General features: G+C 41.4%; 1 protein-coding gene across 2 annotated transcripts in view; it reads left to right on the top strand.

Moving 5' to 3' along the window:
* The window catches only part of KIF26B (kinesin family member 26B), a 253,790-nt gene extending 234,104 nt beyond the window's left edge, over window positions 1–19,686 (top strand). For both annotated transcript variants that reach the window (XM_015857747.2, XM_015857748.2), the window contains 3 exons: window positions 9,646–9,848; window positions 11,208–11,358; window positions 13,644–19,686. In XM_015857747.2, the coding sequence (XP_015713233.1) occupies window positions 9,646–9,848; window positions 11,208–11,358; window positions 13,644–13,792 (503 nt within the window). In that variant the 3' untranslated portion in view covers window positions 13,793–19,686. The remainder of the gene's footprint in view (window positions 1–9,645; window positions 9,849–11,207; window positions 11,359–13,643) is intronic.
* Window positions 19,687–20,060: the final 374 nt, after the last annotated feature.

Here is a 20,060-nt window from a genome sequence, read left to right as displayed (position 1 = left end):
TCTGTCATGAAGTGCAGATATGCAAAGGTAGTCAAGCAGGAAGCTTTCCTTAGTGAGGCAGGTGGACAGTCTCAGCTTTGCCACTGTTTTACTGCTAGGTAAAATCTGACCCTTCTCATTAAGTACAACTTTCTCTGTGTCTGACAAATGTGTATGTTCAGTCTAATTTCTATTGTGGCTTAGTTCCTCTCTCCCTTGTCAGCAATGTTGCAGGTGCTTACCATTGCTAAATTTTAACCACTATGATGGAGCGTTTTCTGTGCATAGCCAACATCCCTGCAAGATGCTTATCCTGGTAGGCAAAGGATAAAAAAAACGTGGCATGTTGACATCCCTCAAAGTATGCGCAAAGCTTCTCTCTTAATTGAGTCTGTCACCTGACATGGAGAGTTTGCAAGCGTGTTATTTTTGTTGCTTTGCTTCTGAGAGTGATTCCCTGTATCTGCAGGTAATTCCTATATTGGTTTGAGTGAGTTGTGTTTCTAAGAGGAACCAGTTCTTTTAATGCAAATGAAAAAAGAAAAAAAGATCTTTATTACTTTCTATATCTGTAGCAGCAAACCACTGCCCAGAAATTCATAATCCTTCACTTTCTCGTAACCCAGCTCCAGTTTGAATTTCATCCTGCGGCAGTAATATCATAATTCTGGTTTGATGTGTTTGATAATAGTATAATTTTTCACATGTCAGCAGATTTATGATGGCATAAAATCGGGATTATTACCTCAATGCAGGAGAACATGAAGGAGGATCTGAGATATAAGGAAGAATAGAGCTGTTCACAAACATATTTTTATTGCATAATAAACAAAAAAATATGCAAAGGTTTGCAATCTTTTATCCTCTGTAATTTCTCCTGTCTGTAAGTCTGTTCTCATCTGAACGATCTCTCTCAAGGAACACTTTTTAATGAAAACGTTAGCATACAAAGGTTCTGAGCTCTTGAAAGATGGATATTATTTTAATACATAGTGTCAAGAGCATTGGACCTTTCCTGATTTGCAGTCACAGATCCACTGTGCTGTAATGGATATGGCACTATAGATATGCTCATTTCAGGTCAGGCAACCTTGTCCACTTTATTTATGATTATTATTAGCAGAAATGCTAGCTGTCAGACACGATCATCATGAATCAGCCCAAGGCTCCTTTAAGAGAAGCTATAAAGAGTCTTTAGCAGAATCACCAGCAGCCCTGTCAGATCTCACAATTACTTTTGAAGTTCTGACACATTGGGGAGACATCATTTTTTTCTTGAGATTAAGATCTTGTCTTTCAGTGCTTTTAAGTGCGTTATTTTTATGTGTAGGTGCTTCTGTGCTGATTGTCATACATGAAGCATCAGACCTACATACCTACATTGGCAGCTTTTGAAAGATAAAGCTAGATGATATCCTTCAGTGTAGCCCTGGGTTAAATTTTGGGCTCCACATGGGTACATGTACAATTCACCAACAGCCCAGTGCTGTGTAAATAGGAGTAAAAAAAACACCTGAACAATGACAACAAAAAGCAACCCAACCCAATTATTAGCCCCTTATATTCTGATATCTACTAAAAATCGTGTGTCTATATCATGAACCACTTAAGCCTTCCCCCTGAAGTAACCTTATATTCTCATAAACATTTCTGTCATTGTAGCTTTCAACACTGGTCCTATAATGCAGCATCAGCAGAGACTGCCCTAAAGTGACTGCTTACAGCAAGAACAGAGCTGTTTAACCCTGATATATCACTGTATATTTCAAAGCTTTGTGTGGCCACCCTTTAATCCACCTTGTGTTGCACATATTACTCTAGATTCCATTTTACAGGTGCAGAAATCAAGGCGGAGAGCTTTACTGACTTACATAATGCCTCCACTAAGTGACAGCTGGATCCAAGATTAAAGTGCAGGCACCCTTGACTCCTAACCTCAACCCTGACTGACTTGGCTGCACATCCTCCCTTGCCTTGCTGAGCACCAGAGACAAGGGTTTTATCTGTTATTTTTTGTGGCACTCCTTCCCCCCTCTCCATTCACATGCATCTGTGCAAGTGTATTTGCTCCCATTTATTTGCTCACTCTGTTAGCATTTTTCCTGTAGGAAGCAATCCGCATCTCAGCCATTTTCCTGGCTCTGTCTCCAGTCTCTCTCTCAGGGAGGCAATGCTGTCTTGAGCAGAGCACTGAAGTGTTACAGCATAATCATCACTAGCACCAATTATATATTATTTTTTTAATACCTCAGAAATTTAAAGTGCAATGGCCTCATGCTGCTCCATGGAAAGGCAATGACAAGGATGCTTTTATAGTACAAACTCTCTTGTGTTATCAGGAAGTGCATTCAGGCTTAACTCCATTTTACCCAAGCTGTATTTGTACCCTGGAAACACAACAGGGATGACAGGCAGGGTGGCAGGGAAGGACTTGCGAAATGTGTATTGTGTTCTCAGTTGTGCTGCTGGCTCGCTCAGTCACCTTGGGCAGTCTGTGTAATATCTGTTGTCTGTATCCAGCTCACAGAACTAGATCTTGGCCTTGTGGAAAAGCTCTCAATGCAAAGCAGGACTGGGTGATTTCAGCCATGCAGCTTTGCTGCTGCTTCCAGGTGTGTGATCCCATCAGCTCTAAGCTAGCAGCAGTGCGAGAGCCCAGGCTTTAATTAGATTTACTCAGTATAGCCAGGCCAATTGTATTCCCACACAATGTGCTCAAATGCCTTGTTCGCGCTTTTTGCCCTATCTTAGAGAACTCAGGACTGCCAGATCTGCCGGGAGGCCTCCCCTGGGGATGGCAGAATGGGAAGGGCTCTGGGACAACGTGTTACAAGATAAAGCTTTCAGTGGAAAATGTAGGGATGTTCCTGAGGCTGTTTGCTTTGCTGCTCCTTTTGGGAGCAGGCTCAGGTGCCTGAGGGAGCCCCAGTATATATGACATGTGGTGAGGCATAGGGACTGTTATGTATCATTGCCTGCTTCACTCTGCTGAGTCCGGAGCCTCCTCTGCTGGGGAGGGTCTCTCCTTTGATTTCTGTGCCCCAGTTGAGGTTTGTCAGAGCTGATGACAGAAGGGTAAAGTATGCAGGTCTGTGCTCTGTGTCCAGGCAGGCCAGAGGAGCAGCCAGTATGCAGTGCAACATGGCATAAAGGTGAAGGTCAAAGACATGGGAAGAAGAGGTGGCTCATGTGGGAAGGAGGCACTGCCAAAAAAAAGTCAAGGCCCAGAGGAGAGAGTTCTTGTAGAGGGCTTCTATATGGGGTTGCTCTGGGCCACTTTAGCCTTCCAGAACACTGTCACAAAACATTGAGAAACAAAAAACTAAGGGATGCTGTTGTTGGTAAGGCCAAGACTGAACAAGACTCTGGAAAGCCAAGGTCTCCAAATGCTGGTTTTCTGATGTTTGAATGTGTGCCCTGAGCTGCAGTTGTATTTCCCAGCATCTGCAGGACCATGCTCCTACCTGTCTGGGATAGGATTTGCCTCTGTGTGTGTGTGTCTGTGCTTTAATCTTCTTTGCACAGAGAACCTGTCTGCCTATAGATAATTAAAGTTTCTTGCTGCAGCAGTTTATTGCTTTTGCAGTAAAGTTTCATGACTCCTTGCGGCTCTTTTGCAGTTCTGAGTTTTGCTACCAAAGTAGAACAAATTGCTACATGATTTTAAACACTTTCATAAAAAGACAGACTGTTAAAACATGACAGTAATTATCTGCAATTAGAGCGCCTGTTTTGCTCTTACCTCTGTGCTCTAGATTTCACTGCTGGGTTGGTTTTAAAGATGGAGATTTCAGATTTCTTGGAAAGCCATGATAACTCCATATTCACACACACTGCCTCTCTGGAAGCAGTTAACCCAGTCCATGAAAGCAGCAGAAAAAGCCAGGGGCTGAATCTGGGGTCTGTAAATTATGGAAGTCCATCTCCAACCAGTATTACAAAGCAACATGTTTTGAAACATGGCCAAAATGATAATGCTGAAACAAACCACCAAGAATAAGAATCTGAGCTTTTTTTGTGCTGAATCCAAGTGAAAAGGAATTTGGTTCATGTTTAGACTGCCTAAGGCACTGGGTAGCTGAAAATTGCCCTTTGTATCACAAAGCTGTAAGGCTTCTCCAGCATTTCCACTTTAACTTGCTTACAATTGACGATAGCTAATTGATATCCTGCATTATACCCTTACCATGACAAAGGATGTTAGAGCCATACAGCAAGATGTTGTTTGCTTGCAGGTGACCCCTTTATGCATATGACTTCTGGCTGGGAGAGCAAGAGGAGGGGCAGTGTGGGCTTCAGCTCCACTTTTTTTTTGTTCATTAAAACAACAGCATTGATTTTCCCAGGTCAATGCGAGGCCATTTCATGCAGCAAATCTGTGTTGAAAGGGATCAGAGTAATCATTTTTTACACGCTTGACTACTGCATGCCAGCACTGAGCTTTCAGCCACATGAACATAGGAATGATTTAATAGAGGACATGGCAGCAGGCTATTGTGCACAGTGAAGGCTCCATGTAACATGCATGACTGAGTCGCACGCCATTACACCGAGTGTAAGTAAAACCTGCTTCTTACGCTGCCACAGAATTAGCTCATAGGAATGCCTCTACCACTGTCCCATCATGATTTCATGCTGAGGCTGCAGAGCCCATTCCTTCTCCGTCCTCTGTCTTTGCCGGCCAAGCCAGTAGCAGCACAGGCATTTAGCACAGAACTGCAGTAACAGTAACCAGCTCTTTAAGTAACACCCCAATGCTGAGAAATGCATGTCAAACCAAAATCCAGAGCAAAAGGAGATAAAGATGTAGAAAAGACTCTGGTTGTTTTTTTGCTAGGGATTGAGGGTGCAGAAAGCGCAGCCCCCATGATGTACATCTTCCCTGAAGCGTCTCCCAGATTACTTGTCAACCTGCCACACTGCAGGAGGGCTGCTTCCTCATCTGGTTTCAGCAGTGTTCATTCACCAGCTATAAAATGCCCTGAAAGACTCCTTTTAAAGTGAGATGGTAATTCAAGAAATATGGTTAAAACTGAACAGGATGGGTAGAAAAAAATTAGACGTAGGCTGTACCTCCAGCATATTTGTTATACATAGACATATATGTGTATGTCTATATGTATATATACATATAGAGGTTCCTTAGATAGACAGAAGCAACATGTCTAGTCTAGCTATGAATGGAAAATTATAAATAAGGGTTGCTTTATTCCTGCATACAGCAAGCAGTTCTGTCGAGCCCCAAGTGTCCTTGTACTCCTTTACTGATTTGCAATGGCAGGATTGCATACAAGCCAACACTGAATAAGGGCTGAATTGTTTAATGGGGAGGTGGTCATAGAAGACTCTATTCTTAATGACAAATCCCACTGGCGTTTTCTTTTCCAGCTCTTCAGGTGCAATCTGAATTGCCAGGATGAGCAAATGGAATTTAGATTTTCTGGCAATAAATGCCAGGATTCTTTACTGATTGCAGTACTAACCTCAGGGTGGGCACCCTAAATATTTCTGATGAAACCTCCATGCCATCACAACAACTTTCCACTGGAAAACACTGGCAATGACTTGAGGAACTGGGGGAGGATTTTAGCATTGCACAAATGGTGTAAAAATTCAAGGAGGAATGAGTAGCTGATCTCTTCACTGAGAAAAGGGCACTGTAAAATAAACTAGGAGGTGGGAGGTCAAAGGAAATGGGAGGAGTTGATTCAGTCATGGATAATTGCCCATGAGGGCAGACCCTGTAGGAAATGTGAAAGAGAGAAGTCAGCATAGCATCTTCAGCTCAAACAAAGCAGCAGCCTTATTGTTGGACAGGGAAGAGCAGCAGGAGGAACAGACAAATGATCTTTGCCAGTCAGCAAACAATCTGAGTGGAGGTTGTTGCTATTTTTCCTTGGAAGTGAAGCTACGGAAGGAATGATGTTGGCTCAGGGGTACTGCTCTCCTTAGCCAAGATTAGGTTTTTGTAATCATGCTTGTATGGACTTTCTAGTGAGAAACAAGCAAACAAACAAACAACAAAATGCTGACCAAGATCTGCACACAGTGGCAGTTTTACCTCCACAAGCATGTAATGCAGTGAGAATAGCTTTGGCTATGCATGCTGCTTTTAAGATCACACTATAAACTTCTGGAATTATACAGTATCAAATTACAGTTTCATCTTCAACAACTTGAAATTCCAGGGGCAGTGATTGTTTTGCATCCCATTCAGATGCATCCCGCTTTGAAGAGTGTGGGAATACAAGAAGGACTTTACAGAGCAGCTATACAAGTCCTTGTATTCCCACAGAAGAGATATGCATCATGCTCCTTTTTGTGGGTATTTGGCATTTAGTGATTTAGAGGAGGGTTGTTAGAGTTAGGGTAGTATGGTTAGGTTGCAGTTGAACTTGATGATCTCTAAGGTCTCTGCCAACTGGAGTAATTCTATGGTTCTATATGCTTTTTGCTTTTACCTTTTCCACATAAAAGATGCTCCAACTGGATTATGTTCTTAGAAAGCAATAGAAATATCGCTTTCTAGTCACAAAATATACAGTAGTTAAACAAAATCAGCTTTCTTAGGGGTTCTGCCATGGTTAACAGATGCTTTTATGAGCACATGCCCTTATGGAGTTGGGAGTTTTGCTGAGGTCAGTGGGTCTTCTTATCCTTGAAGTTACCCTTCCAGACTTAGCTAGCTTGGTCTGTGTTTCTAATACTTTAAAGATGAAGGCTCCTCTGGACATATCTGTGCTGCAGTGTGTTGTAGCTTCAGTGCCGCTCTTCAGCCAGATCCACTTTCACACTGCACGCATTCACTCCTCTGTTGCTCCTTTTATCTTAATTAAACCCTGTCTGGTCTTTGGCAGAGCTGAACCTGCCGGACCTTAACCAATTGCTCAAAGTAGAAAACCGATCTGCTGTATTCTAGGCATTTTCAGGGCTGTTTCACAGTGTGGTAATTCGTGCTGAAGCTAAGCCTGAGACTTGGAAAACTGCATTCATTTTAGCAGTTGGTTGTCTCTGTGTGTTGATATGGATGAGGAAGCTGTCAGCTGCTCTGTGGCACTGCTTAGGCTGTATCTCCTGGCTGATCCCAAGTAATATGAAATCAGAAAAGCAGAGACTGAATGGAGGAGTCAGTGGCAGGAGTCTCCTGTCAGACAACACAGTTATTTTCTGTACCTGGGCTAAAAAGCAGCCTACTGATCAGTGTATATTTTAAATAACTAGATTCAGTTTTGCATTCCTGCAAACATGCAATGCTCTGCCTGACAGCTCAGCCTTGACTTACTGCCTGTCTGTGATGGGGGCAAAACCCAGAGGCTGTGCAGATGAGCTTATGCTAGTGTATGTCTTGCCACAGCTGTGGTCTCTATCTCTTCACTGAAGGATATGGCCTCTTAGACAGTCTCATGCTGGTGCTCTCCTTCTAGACCCCAGGCTTCTGGTCATTCAGTTAAACGGGTATGAATAGAAATGCAATGCAAAAACATTTACTGTAATTAATACTCCAGTGACATGTGTTTCGCTTTGCTCCAAGTAAGAGCCTGGTGGTGTCCTCATGGCAATCAGAATTTTTGCATCTCCAAGGGAACTGCTGCCTCTAAAAGCTGAGGAGCAGCAAAGGTAGGAAAGAGGTTGCTTTCACACTCAGACTACTCCTCTGAGAGGCCAAGAGCAAAACCCTGACAAAAAGTGCTTTTAGAGGTAGTTAGTGCCTAAATCTTTTAGGTCTCATCGCAACTTGAAATGAACTTAGTGCCATTCACAGCAAAGCAAGCAGAGGGCTTATTTCTCAGGAGGGCTGAGCCCTTTGCAGGACCTCTTGCATGCAGCAAATAGTAATGGTCTGCCAGCCCATCTCATCTCCCTTCATACACACAGTTGCTCTTGCCCTTCAGTTGCCTCTCTCTGGCATCACTGATGACAGTCAGCCTCAATACAGCACTTTGTTGGTGCCTTCCCAAACCACTTCTCTGTTGTTGTTGCCAATTGTTAGCTACGCTGACATTGACTTCCAGTGGTGTTTCAAAAGGTCTAAAAAAAACTTGTGCTTGCTACTATTTGTAAGGCTTCATTTGTTCTGGCATGGGCTCATTTGCTGGGCTGCAGTTTGATTAGAAGCACGAGTATGATGAATGTGACAGGATGGGCAGGTCAGGGCTGAGGCCATTTGGTACAAAAGGGCTGCCTGTTTGCATGACTTCGCTTTGCTCTCCTTTTCTTGCAGGGAGTTCTTTTGGATTCACTGGAATAAAAGCTCTGTTCGCAGATAGGCAGCAAGACAGTGCATTCTCCTCCATGTTAAAGCTAGCATTTACAGGTTAATTGCTGATTACTAGCTGTTGGTTTCTAGCACAGACTGCTGCACTCACAAAGCAATGATAGTTCACAAAGTTGTCAGCTGAGATATAGACACCCGTGAATGAAACCGATGCTGGATACTTGCAAATCCAAACATTGTTTTAATTTTCATTGGCGTGTGAAGTTGGCAGACTTTTGAAGCTGTACACATTCAAGTTTCAATGAATAGAGTGCTAAGGATTCCTTTAGATGATTTTATCTTGTTTTTAAAATAAAATTTGCATGATCATTTTGCATCCCCTCCCTTCTGGCATCAGTTTTGTTCTTGCAGCCAAGAGTCAGTTGATAGTTTCATGTAGACTTGCTGGCTTTGGCTTTTGTTTTTGTTTCTCCCATCCCCTGTACCCCTGATGTCTCCTAGGAGAGACGGTGTCGGCTACAAACCCTTTTATTTTGTCTGTAACGCAGCTACTGCTCTGATTGAACTAAACTGAGCGGAGAAACGTAACCGGTTGTTTTCTGTTTTTTTTCTTGCACATGTCTGTTCTTTCTCCCAACAAACCATATGCTCAACTTCCCTACTGCTGCCATCAGGCCAGTGATGTGCTTTTTCTCCCTTGCTTTACCTGAGGCCCTGACTTGGCAACTCACATGGCAGATGCATTCCATATGGCTAGGCTTTATCAACCATGGTAAATATTCTGCTATTGCAGTGCTCCCATCCACTGTACTGGTATCATAAAGCAGAGGTATTGACGCAGACACAGTGACTAACCCTTCTGCCAGTCAGCTGTTACTGCTGCAGCCTTGCCCTTAGCCAGCACTAGGCTATGCGTGTAAGTGAGGAATGTTTTAGAAAAAATACCATACTGAACTGAAAAGAGGCTAATTCAATTCTGTGGCAATTGCTGAGTTTATACATACATACATACTGCAGGCATTTTGTCCTTGCTAGTGGTTTTGCTGCCCTGGCCACTCCAGAGTGGTGCTGTGCCAAGGACTAAGTGTTGCCGTAGTAGTTCCTGTGTAGCAGAGGAACTTGGGCATCAAAGTGCTTTTTCATGCTACTATAGGAAAAAACCACCAACAACAATGGAAACAGTATGACCATACCTCCCCTAGAGATGGGCTGTGGAGAGGCTGGCTGATGGCTTATATGTAGGCTGTAAAAACTAGCACCAGTGAAGAGAGAGGATAGCAAAGCCAGACCAGATATCACCTGATGCTCTGGCCTGCTGGCATTATACCTGTACATTCTGAGACCTGAGCTAATGGAAGCAGATGCAACCTCCAGAAGCTTTAGGGTACGTTTGCCCTCTGAGTATCATATCTAACTGTGCTAACACAACATGGTGATTTCTGCATTTGCAGGCTCACAGAGACGGAGGCTTATTCCAGCTTTATCACTTGACACTGCCTCCCCAGCGAGGAAGCCTGCCAACAACCCTGGGGTCCGCTGGGTGGATGGGCCCCTGCGAAGTGCACAGAGGGGGCTGGGGGAGCCCTTTGAGATCAAAGTCTATGAGATAGATGATGTGGAGAGACTCCAGAGGCGACGAGGAGGAGACAGCAAGGTGAGTGAGATCCTTATGTGCTGTCTGTCTCCTCTTGGAGAGGGGAATTCAGATCAAATGTGCAATTCATAGGACAGCAGTCAGAACTGTGTAGTATTATACATGGTTAACTCAATGGGCAGCAAAACTTGTATCTCATTTAAGACCAGTTGTAACTCAAGTTATGCCTCCTTCAGTAACAGCTAACAGACATTGGTCTCTTGTATTTTTGTCCTTGCTAATAGTCTTGGTGACTCGTGTGCTCCAGCAGCTCTTCACATCTATCTATCTTTCTATGCAGCAGTGGTGCCACAAGTGCTTTGATGATATTGTTTCCAGAATAGCAAAGCTTCTCCTGCCAACCTCACCCTGCAAAACTTAAAGTTGGAGAATTGTAAAGACCAGCTCTTGAGAAGTACAGTCATGAAGAGTATCTGAAGTTGGTCTTTTTACAATAACTGTGTATATGAGCTTTATTGTAATTTTAAGGCGTTTTTCCTTCCTAGCCTCCTGTCATTCATTTCAGGTTGCTGGTGGTGGTGTCATCTGATACAGTTTTACCTGGAGAAAAACATCACTGCTTGGGGTGGTGTTTCTGCTAGGCTTGTTTTACACAGCAGATTTGCCTACAGAACAGAAGATATAGCACTGTTTAGGCTCTAGCACAGGCTTGAGGAGTTTAATTCTGGTAGTGGAGCTGCCCCCAGACTGGTTATGATTGCCAGCCCTCACTGTGGCTTCACTTACTGCACATCTTGATGAGTGCCACACTTGGAAATCATATGAGGCCAACAGGAGTGCATCCAGACAGCACTGCAGCCTGTGCTGTTACAGTGCCCCTTGTCTTTAAAGATGTATTTTCATTTTTAATGATGATGAATTGATGGAACTTTTCACACCAACATCGTCTTTTTCTTTAGGAATGTTTAGAATTCATATTGCTACCAGTTTTTTTATTTGATGACATGACTGCTTCATTTCTTACACACCAAGCAGAAATGTATCGAGGATTTTAACACACCAAGCAATGGATTTCCTTTTCCCAAGAGTTTAGTTTTTTCTCAGCCAAACTTCTGTTGACAAAAACCAGAAATGTTTTGCTGCAGTTAATTCTGATTTCAAGATGCTGTGTGGTGTTATTTATTATTGTTTACTATTAAATAGAATTGCAAAGAGTCCAAAGCTCACTGATCAAAAGCATTGAAATAATCAACACAATAAAAATAAAACAGATGATATTTTGTGCAGTAATTCATATGCTTCCAGAGTAAATGTCTCACTGTTAGTATTACTGTTTGGAAGATGGTTTTGCTGAATGGATCTGGGTATTTCTTCTCCTCTTCACTTGTTCTTTCCCTGCTCATTTTTCCTGGATGGCAGGAAGTGATATGTTTCAATGCCAAGCTGAAAATCCTGGAGCATCGCCAGCAGAGAATTGCTGAGGTCAAGGCCAAGTACGAGTGGTTAATGAGAGAACTGGAGGTGACCAAACAGTACCTGATGCTGGATCCTAATAAATGGCTCAGCGAATGTAAGAACATATTGTTTATTGCTTGAACTTATAGGTTTCCTTTGCTTTATTTCACTGTGAGGAAGGGAAGTAGAAAGGTTTGCTAAGATTGAGATGCATGCTACTGTGTTTGTAGACTGAAATGAGCTGACATATGACCTAAGGACAAAATTTAGGTTGACCGTATTTCTAGAGCTAGTCCCAGTAATTCTTACTAAATCTTGATGATAGAACTGAACAATCCTTTTTGCCTGAAAGCTGAATGCTAAAACGGTACAGCGTTGTAACGGTGAATATTGCCATGGGTAGATTTTCGTTCACATCTTTCAGCTCACAGATTCCAAAAATGAGATAGATATTTATTTTCTTGTTCTCAGATCACTGAGCAATATTATAAATCTACTCTTCTACCACAAAGTAACACTGCAGAACAAACTTGTCCCTTGGCACCGGTGCACTTAAATGAAGAATGAATTTGGCCCATTTTTCATAACTGCAGATGTGTAAAGTTCAGACCTTAGAGGGCATTCACATTGAGATGCAGAACCTCAACACCTTGAAGGAAAAAGCACACTGCAGTAACTGTACAGCATTTTTAGTGTTAGTGAACAGAGGAACTTGTGTTAAAGAACTCTCAAAAAAAAGAAAAAAGAAAAAAGAAAATCATATCCAAGCGGTTGTTTGTTTGGTGGTTTCGTTTAATGATAATTGCATGGGGTAAAAGCAGGTTGGGAGCTGTGTCCTAACTCTTCCCTAGACAACTGTCATAAGTAAGTTAACACTAGATTTGTACGCCCTACAAAACAACCACAATATAAGGCAGAAAAGACAGATTTAAAGACCAGAGATTTGTACATTGGCTTTTGGCCATTGTCATGGGGTTACCCCTAGATGTAAGTCTGTGACAGGGGGGCACAGGCCCCAGGAAAAGAAAAAGGAGAGATAAAGGAGCAAAGGGGATAAAAAAGGAAAGAGCTTTGCCAAACGACCTGGCCAGCCCCGAGCCATGTTTTTCAGGAGAGGTGGAAAAATGGAGAGCCAGCAGATCGTTCTAACAAAGAGAAAACACAACGGCAATGATCTGAAGAGGAACTGGAATTTACTAAATGTAACCAAATCAAACAAAATGAGAGAGATGAGAGCACCCAAAGTAGGAGTCAAACCACAGAAGTGCGAGGGAGGCATTTGCTTTGCTCACTGGTGAGCTGAGAACGGCCGGAGGCAGAAAGTGGCTGGGGTCCAGTCCGGAGTCCCACCCTGCTTCCTCCTCGCACCAAGTCCTCTGGGGATGCTGCCCCTCCCCTCTGGGAACCCAGAGTGGCAGTAACACGGAACCAGAACATGGACTCTTTAACTGCCACTGTTCTGCATGATGTTATGTTGTGGAATACTGGTGACAGAAGTCACCAAACCACAACAGCCACACATTGCCATTCACATACTGATGTGTGATGCCTTTGCTTCTGATTCCAGTGTAATAAATTCAGGAAGCCTCGAGGATAGCACAGACTACAGGGCTTAGATGAGATGTGAAGTGTTGGCTAAGATCACAGTTTCCACACAGCTTCCATGGAAGCAGCTGCCAGCTGTCTCTGGCAGCAAAAGGGAATCTATGGTAGTGTGATGTACACACCTTCTGATAACACTCTTGAACAAGCTAGTGAGAATTGCCCGGAACAGGGAGAGGTGTGACAAGCAAGGAAGTTGGAGGATAGTTTCTAAGTTATGAATTCAGCAGAGAACTTACATAAAACTCTTTTTTGGTCAGAAGAACGCATGAGAGAGTCAATACATATCATATAAATGCATGATGCTAAAGCAAGCTCTGAATGGAAACAAAACCAACGGAAATGGTTAAAATCAACTTGGCCAGTATTACACTACACTGATTAATTTCTCCATCATGCTTAACTTGTAGGTTCCCTGTGAGAGCAAATGTTAGCCTTAAACCCACAGGCGTTTTGTTCCCACCTGGTTTACTTACAGTGAGCCATGTGGTTGCTGGAGGAGCAGTTCTATTGGCTTTCCAGAGGGAAAGATGGAATGTGGCAAAACTCATCTGCTGCTCTGGAGAGGATGGCAAAACATATTACTCAAGAAAATATTTTGTGCAATCTTAACAGTAATTTCACTGACAAGCCATTTTAATAGCCATTAAATAATACACACAATTTTCACAGACAGTGGGAAGCAAAAGATAACATTGTGTACAGTACAAATGTTCTTGAAGGCTTGAATTGGATCCATCTCTCTCAGCAACTAGTGCTGGATTTTTTATGCTTTTTCTATTATTTTCTTTCTTACAGTCGATCTGGAGCAGGTATTTGAGCTGGATTCTCTGGAATACCTGGAAGCCCTGGAGTGTGTAACTGAACGTTTGGAAAACCGTGTCAACTTCTGCAAGGCTCATCTCATGATGATCACCTGTTTTGACATCACCTCTAGACGCAGATAAAGAGCGAACCTCAAGAGAATTTCAATGCACATCTCTGCCATCCTCCTTTTCCCTTCTGAATAGCATCCCAAAGACAACAGAATGAGGATGAAGGTTGGAGTCAAGTCTCAACTGTGTGTATGAGAGATTTGCTTTACTATACAGAAGAGTAGTATTAAAAAATAACAGGACATGCATGAAAAAATGGAGATAGAAGGATGTTGATTCTCTTAGCCTAAAAGAGCACTTTGAGGAACCTATAAGGACATGTCTGTAAATAAGAACTGCTGGCAGAAGAGACTTATTTCCCTGCATTAGCTGAGGGAGGAGGGAAGGTGGTTATAGGACTTCCACTTGAGAGGTTCATTAGAAGAAATCCTATCCAGAAAGACTGTTCAAGTGCCTTGCAAATCTTTATTATCCAAACATTTATGTTCATACTTTCTTGTGTACAGATGGTGCTAGTCAAAAGATGAAAAAGGAAAAAAAAAAAACAAAACACACTTTTGAAATGTACTTACAGCTTGTTTTTCTCTTGGTGTTTTCTCCTGTTTCAGACTTGCTGTTTCTAAGTAACTTGTGTTTGTAGAAATATTTCCTAATCAGTACAACATATGAATAAATGTTAACTGTCTTTTGTTGTTAACAGAGTAAGGCCACTCAAAGAGAAATTTGGCTTCCCAGATGACACACAAATGTTTCTAACAGTGAGAAAGGTTTGCTTATATGTTCTTCTGTAAAATCTTGTGTTAGAGGGCACAGTGATTTTCCTAACCTACAGGTTTTACAGTGTGTGAGGGAGGAGAGTTGATATTATGGTGAAGTAAGTACCTTTTGCATTTGATTAAGCCCCCATAACATGCTTTCTTTTTCATATACTTTTACCTTTTTGCTGGCTAGAGCTAGTGATGAGAAGGTACTTTTATCCCAACCCCTTTTTCTGGGACTAACAACTCAATGGAAAATTACTCTTCAGGGTGAGGGCTCCCATGCTTGTCAGTTCAAAAATGAATTATTACTTTTTCTTTCTTGATTCCACAACTGATAAAGTTTAACTTTGCCTTCCTTATGTCCCTGGCCCAGACATACCTGCAGGTTCTGTTCAACTCACCTAGTCCAGAAATAAGCAGCAGTAATGAGCAAGCAGATCTAGTAATTCAGGCATGATGATTATGATGTTTTCCTAATCAGCACTCCCTTATTTGAACTATGACAAAAGTCACATTGACATCAGTGGGTGACATCATCTGGTGGGTGACAACCCTGCTCATGGTGTGGGGGTGTGGGGGTTGGAACTGCGTGATCTTTAAGGTCCCTCCCAGTCCAAATCATTCTGTGATTCTGTGATAAAAAGAATGAGGGTCTGGGCCTCAGTGAACAACAAGATATTCTACTTATTTGCATCTTTATCTATAAAACAGTATGTGGGGAGGACCATCCTTTGTGTTACTTAAACAAGTGTGTGAAGTTTGCATGTTAATTACATATGAGCATAAATAATTCTTCTATAGCTTTCTTCTTTTACATTGAAATAATTCACAAAACGATTCTCTCACATACCCTTGTGTGACCTTCCTGTTGGTTATCAGAAAGTAAGGCCAGCATTTGACATATACTCAGTATGCATCAATTCATCAATTTATTGTTCCTATATATAGCTCTTTACCTGCATCATCATCATATTAATGCCATTTTACAGTATGCCAAGCATCAACTACCAGTGAAAAAAAATCCACAGAAATACTGAGGAAACAGTGCAATTTCTCTGGTTTGTTTCTCTTTGTAATGATTTTAGTGATGCTTGTTATGTATTGGTTCTGTTGGGGCATCTCTTCTCCATAGATTCCCATGATTCTTGTACAGTTCTACAGAGCCATGGCAATTGCCTCTGCAGTTCTGTGCTGGATGAAGACCCAGTACCTTGGGGATATGGAGCATGTCTTCTTTTGTGGATTCAGTCATGTAGAGTCCCAGATTCATGCTGTCAGGTCACATACACAGAAAAGAAGCTTTCCCAGCAGCTCCCATCTTTCACTCATCTGTGTCCCCAGGTAGCCCTGTATGCTTCCCAGGTTGTCACTTGTGTCTGTTCTACTTCTGCTTCCCTCCCTGGTCACTCCTCCACATTAGATTCCCCACCTTAGTCATGCAAAAGGAAATTACATTTTGCCTTCTTTCAGCTTAAGCATTTGAGAAAAAGTATTTATTAGAAAGTGATCATTAGGCTAAATGGATCATAGAACCATAGAAATATAGAAGCACTCAAATTGGAAAAGACCTTAAAGATCATCGAGTCCAACCATGACCTAACCATACTACCCAAACTAACAACCCTCTGCTAAATCATATCCCTGAGCACCACATCCAAACAGTTTTTAAACACATCCAGGGATGGTGACTCAACCACCTCCCTGGGGAGCCCATTCCAGTGCTTCACAACCCTTCTGTAAAGAAGTGTTTCCTAATATCCAACATAACACTCCTGTCTCATACTAGCATTCGTATCCTAAAATCAGTAGTCATCTCTTTTTTTTTACTTTCTGTCACTGCATTTCAAAATCTGCATCTATACTTTTGGGAATTGTGGTGGCTTAATGCATACAGGGGAATGTAAATTTGAGGAGATGTGACATCTGTGAAACATTTTCTTGGTTAAAATTGCTTTTTACTTTAGAATCTATTCTATTGTACTTAAAATATCTGCAAAACAGATAATTTAAAACATCATGTCTATAGTAGCCAGCATTTTACAGAGGACCCATATGCTCCCGCAGGTCACCCCCGAAGTCCCATTCTTTCAGCAACTGCCAGTATAATGCTGATTTATTCCTGATTTCATTAAAAGTCATCAAGTTACCCAAAATATACAAGAGCAATGTGAGCGGAGTCCTTAATTGTTTGCATATTCAGAAATCAATCTTATTTCCCTGGAACAACTTTAGTGGGAAACAGCAATGTTAATGCAATTAGAAGTGAAGGTTATATCTTTGTTCTCTCATGTAATGGAGGACCACATATCCTTATTATCATGTTCTGCAATGACTACAGAGCAGCAGCCATTAATCTGCATTACCATAGCTATGTTCAGATCTACTGCTTGAGTAGTCTGGGCCTGACTGTGAAAACTTTTTCATCTTAATGTGCTTGAATGTTATTTCTACAAGGGGCAGAACTTGCTCTATGACCACAAATTCAGTTGAGGCCCCAGATTTGGGAGTTTGGCTGCAATCTGAATTGCAGATTTTTTGCACCCATTCCACTGATCCCCACAAGTGCTGGGAGTAGTCCAAAGCCTGGGTCATTTACCAGCAGCTCCGGAGCTCTGCTTCCCTTCAGGGTGTGGGAGAACCCTAATTGATGGTGCATTAGTCACAGCTACCTGTGGCTTTTCTCCCACCATCCATACTTTGTATTTGCTTCAAAATGGCTTCTTCTCAATTCATTCACATCTAAGCAATCAGAAGTATTATTTCACAGAAAGACAGGCAACAAACTAATACCCAAGCTGTCCTTTCTTAGCTCTTTACTAAAGCTGTATGCTCTAGGAGAGATCTAGTCCTTTAAAGAAATATTTTCTTTTCCATTTATCTCAATAATGTGGTTTATTTTAAAATGGCATTATTATCCATAGAGTAGGATTCCGATTTTATGACAGCTGAAGGAAATGGGCTTTCTGACAAATACTGCCTTTTACAAATGTTTGTGATTTTCTGTGTTTTTGTTTTTTCTAGTGAGCTAAAAGTAATGATAAAACCAAAGGACAGTATATACATACAAAAAATGCATATGAGCATAGCCTGAGAGAGACACCCCACACACATTACTGTGAGGAGATTGCATAACTGGTCACAAATGGCAACAACACTGCTATTCATCTCTTCCAGGGTTTGCCTTTAAAACCCTTCTCCTATCACTCACCAAGATGAAGTTGACTTATTCCACACCACAGGGAAAACTTATGCTCAAAACACTTTTGAAGACTTCCTTCAAAGGGCCTTTATTCCTGCTGTTCTTCAGCCTATAAAGCTGGGTTTCTGCAGTTCTCATGCAGAGGCTGTCATTGAAATGTTAAGGCCTGTCAAAATAATAGAAAAGAACCACTACGTATTTCAGGGTATCACAAGTTGAAGGCAAGAGATCTCACAATCATCACTGTTAAATACAATTTGTGCTTTTCTGTGGTGCAAGTAACCTGGTCATGTCCATTGAAAGCCGTGAGATAGAGCATTCTGTCAAGTCCTCATTGTTCTTAAAATTGTAATGTAAAAGTTTCCACATTGCAGAGGACTGACTATAGCAAATGTTCTCATAAACCAGAGATGGAGTGACCCCCTGCTGCCCATTCCTATGGGGAGAATGGTCACACAGTATGAGGGATGCACCAACTCACTTCAGAGATCAAAGAATTTCTACCACTGCATAATGATAGGAGTAAGAGATGGCACTATTTCTCAGTACTGTGGATAGATGACATGACATACCTTACCTAATCCTCATGTCCTTCTAGCCCTCATTTTGTTACTCCACAGGCTTTTGTGTTGGCAACACCCGGCGCTTTTTGGAGACACAAGGCTGGACGTTGCTAGCTATTACAAGATTTGAAATAGGCTTTCAAATAACTATGTCAAACAAAACTGTGAATGATTTGTCAATGCAAAGGTAATAATCTCTAGCTCTTGCATTTATTGTGTGCTCATCACAGGGTTATCTAAACCTCCATACCTGCTCTTGGAAATTATAAACCATTTTATTATTGGCTTTATCTTTTCTTCTTTCTCCTTCTCAAGCAACGTAAAAAAAAGAAAGAAAAAAAAAAAGAAAAAGAAAAGGAATCATTTTGCCTTGAAAATGTAGCACTCTTATCTTGACCCTATTGAAGTCAATACAGAATTTGCCAACAGCCCCACTAAAGCAGACTCAGTCTCACTTACACGACATTTTGAAGCTTATAAAGGGAGTGATTATTGCACAAAGAATGGAGGTGCTGAAAGTGAAATAGTAACATCCATGATATTTCAACACCACCTTCAAAACTCTCAGACAGGAAAAAAATAATCCCCAACCCAATCCATCTTACTTTGAGTGGTCCTACTCAAGTATTGAGCAAACTTTATAATAATGGTAATAAAATGGTGCTTGAGGCAGTTTCAGCTATATTACATATCTCTATATACTATCAATATGGATGTATTCACCCTCTCTATTGTATATGTATGTGTGAATATTTACATATAGCACACATACATATATATATTTTATGTATGCATAGTTGCTAACTTTCCTGAGTAAGTTTTACTTTTTTCCCCTCCCATAGCTGAAACTGCTGGTTACTAACATCCACATCATATTCTATGTATGAAGGATATAATTTATTTGTAAACTCAGGATGTTCTTGTTTTATGGAGTTGCTTGTGTTCTATCATTTATTTACACACCATGGTTGGAAATGCTCACCTGGGTGCTGCCCACTGCAGGGAATGTTTGCTAAACACATTTCCCTCTGTGCTTGGCTACGTTCTTTCTCATTGTAACAGCGGTATAAAATGGAGCTAAAGGAGGAGACAAAACAATGGATACAAAACCGATGGGCGACTCCAGAAGAGGATGTATCAGTAGTAGATATATCCATACTTCATCAACTAAATTTTATAGGAAAAAAAAAAAAGAAGAAGAAGAAGAAAGAACAGCATGAGGACAAGTTCAAAATGTTGGATGTCACAGCCATTTCCAAGTTGGTCAACAAATGCATTGACCCTTTTGCCATTAAAATTGTAAAGTTTATTGTTTGCTGGCTAAAAAGAAAAATATCCCTTCTGTGGTATCTGAGGTGTGAAACATTGTCAAAAATATGATGTCTGGAAAAAAAAAATATCAAACTATAGTGGCATTAAATGTTTACTTTTATCTTACCGATATATCTGCTTCCCCCTCCTGATTTGCTTTGGATAAGAACATTTATGAAATGGCAGAGAAGAAGGTGCTTTTGACCTAGCACAAGGTGATGTCCTATTAGTAAGAGTGAATTAGATCAAACTTGAAACTGAAATACCCAAAGGGGTTCTACCAAGCAAGTATTGCTGAGAAGCAGATTTGCCAGAAAATAACAATAAGGAATTGCAGAGTATGATAGCAATGACAGAAACACTGCAACCAAGCATAGCACCATTAACTTCTCCCCTGCTGCTGTCTGGAAACAAAAAGAAAACACAGCCAGCAGGTCTGAACTAGTTATCTTTATATATAAGGGGGTTATGGATATGTGCTTCCTCATATTAGCAGGCATTGCTGA

The sequence above is a fragment of the Coturnix japonica genome, chromosome 3, assembly GCF_001577835.2.
Source record: "Coturnix japonica isolate 7356 chromosome 3, Coturnix japonica 2.1, whole genome shotgun sequence".
Taxonomy (NCBI): domain Eukaryota; kingdom Metazoa; phylum Chordata; class Aves; order Galliformes; family Phasianidae; genus Coturnix; species Coturnix japonica.
Note: the sequence above shows the minus strand (reverse complement) of the source record. Positions and strands in the feature narration are given on the sequence as shown.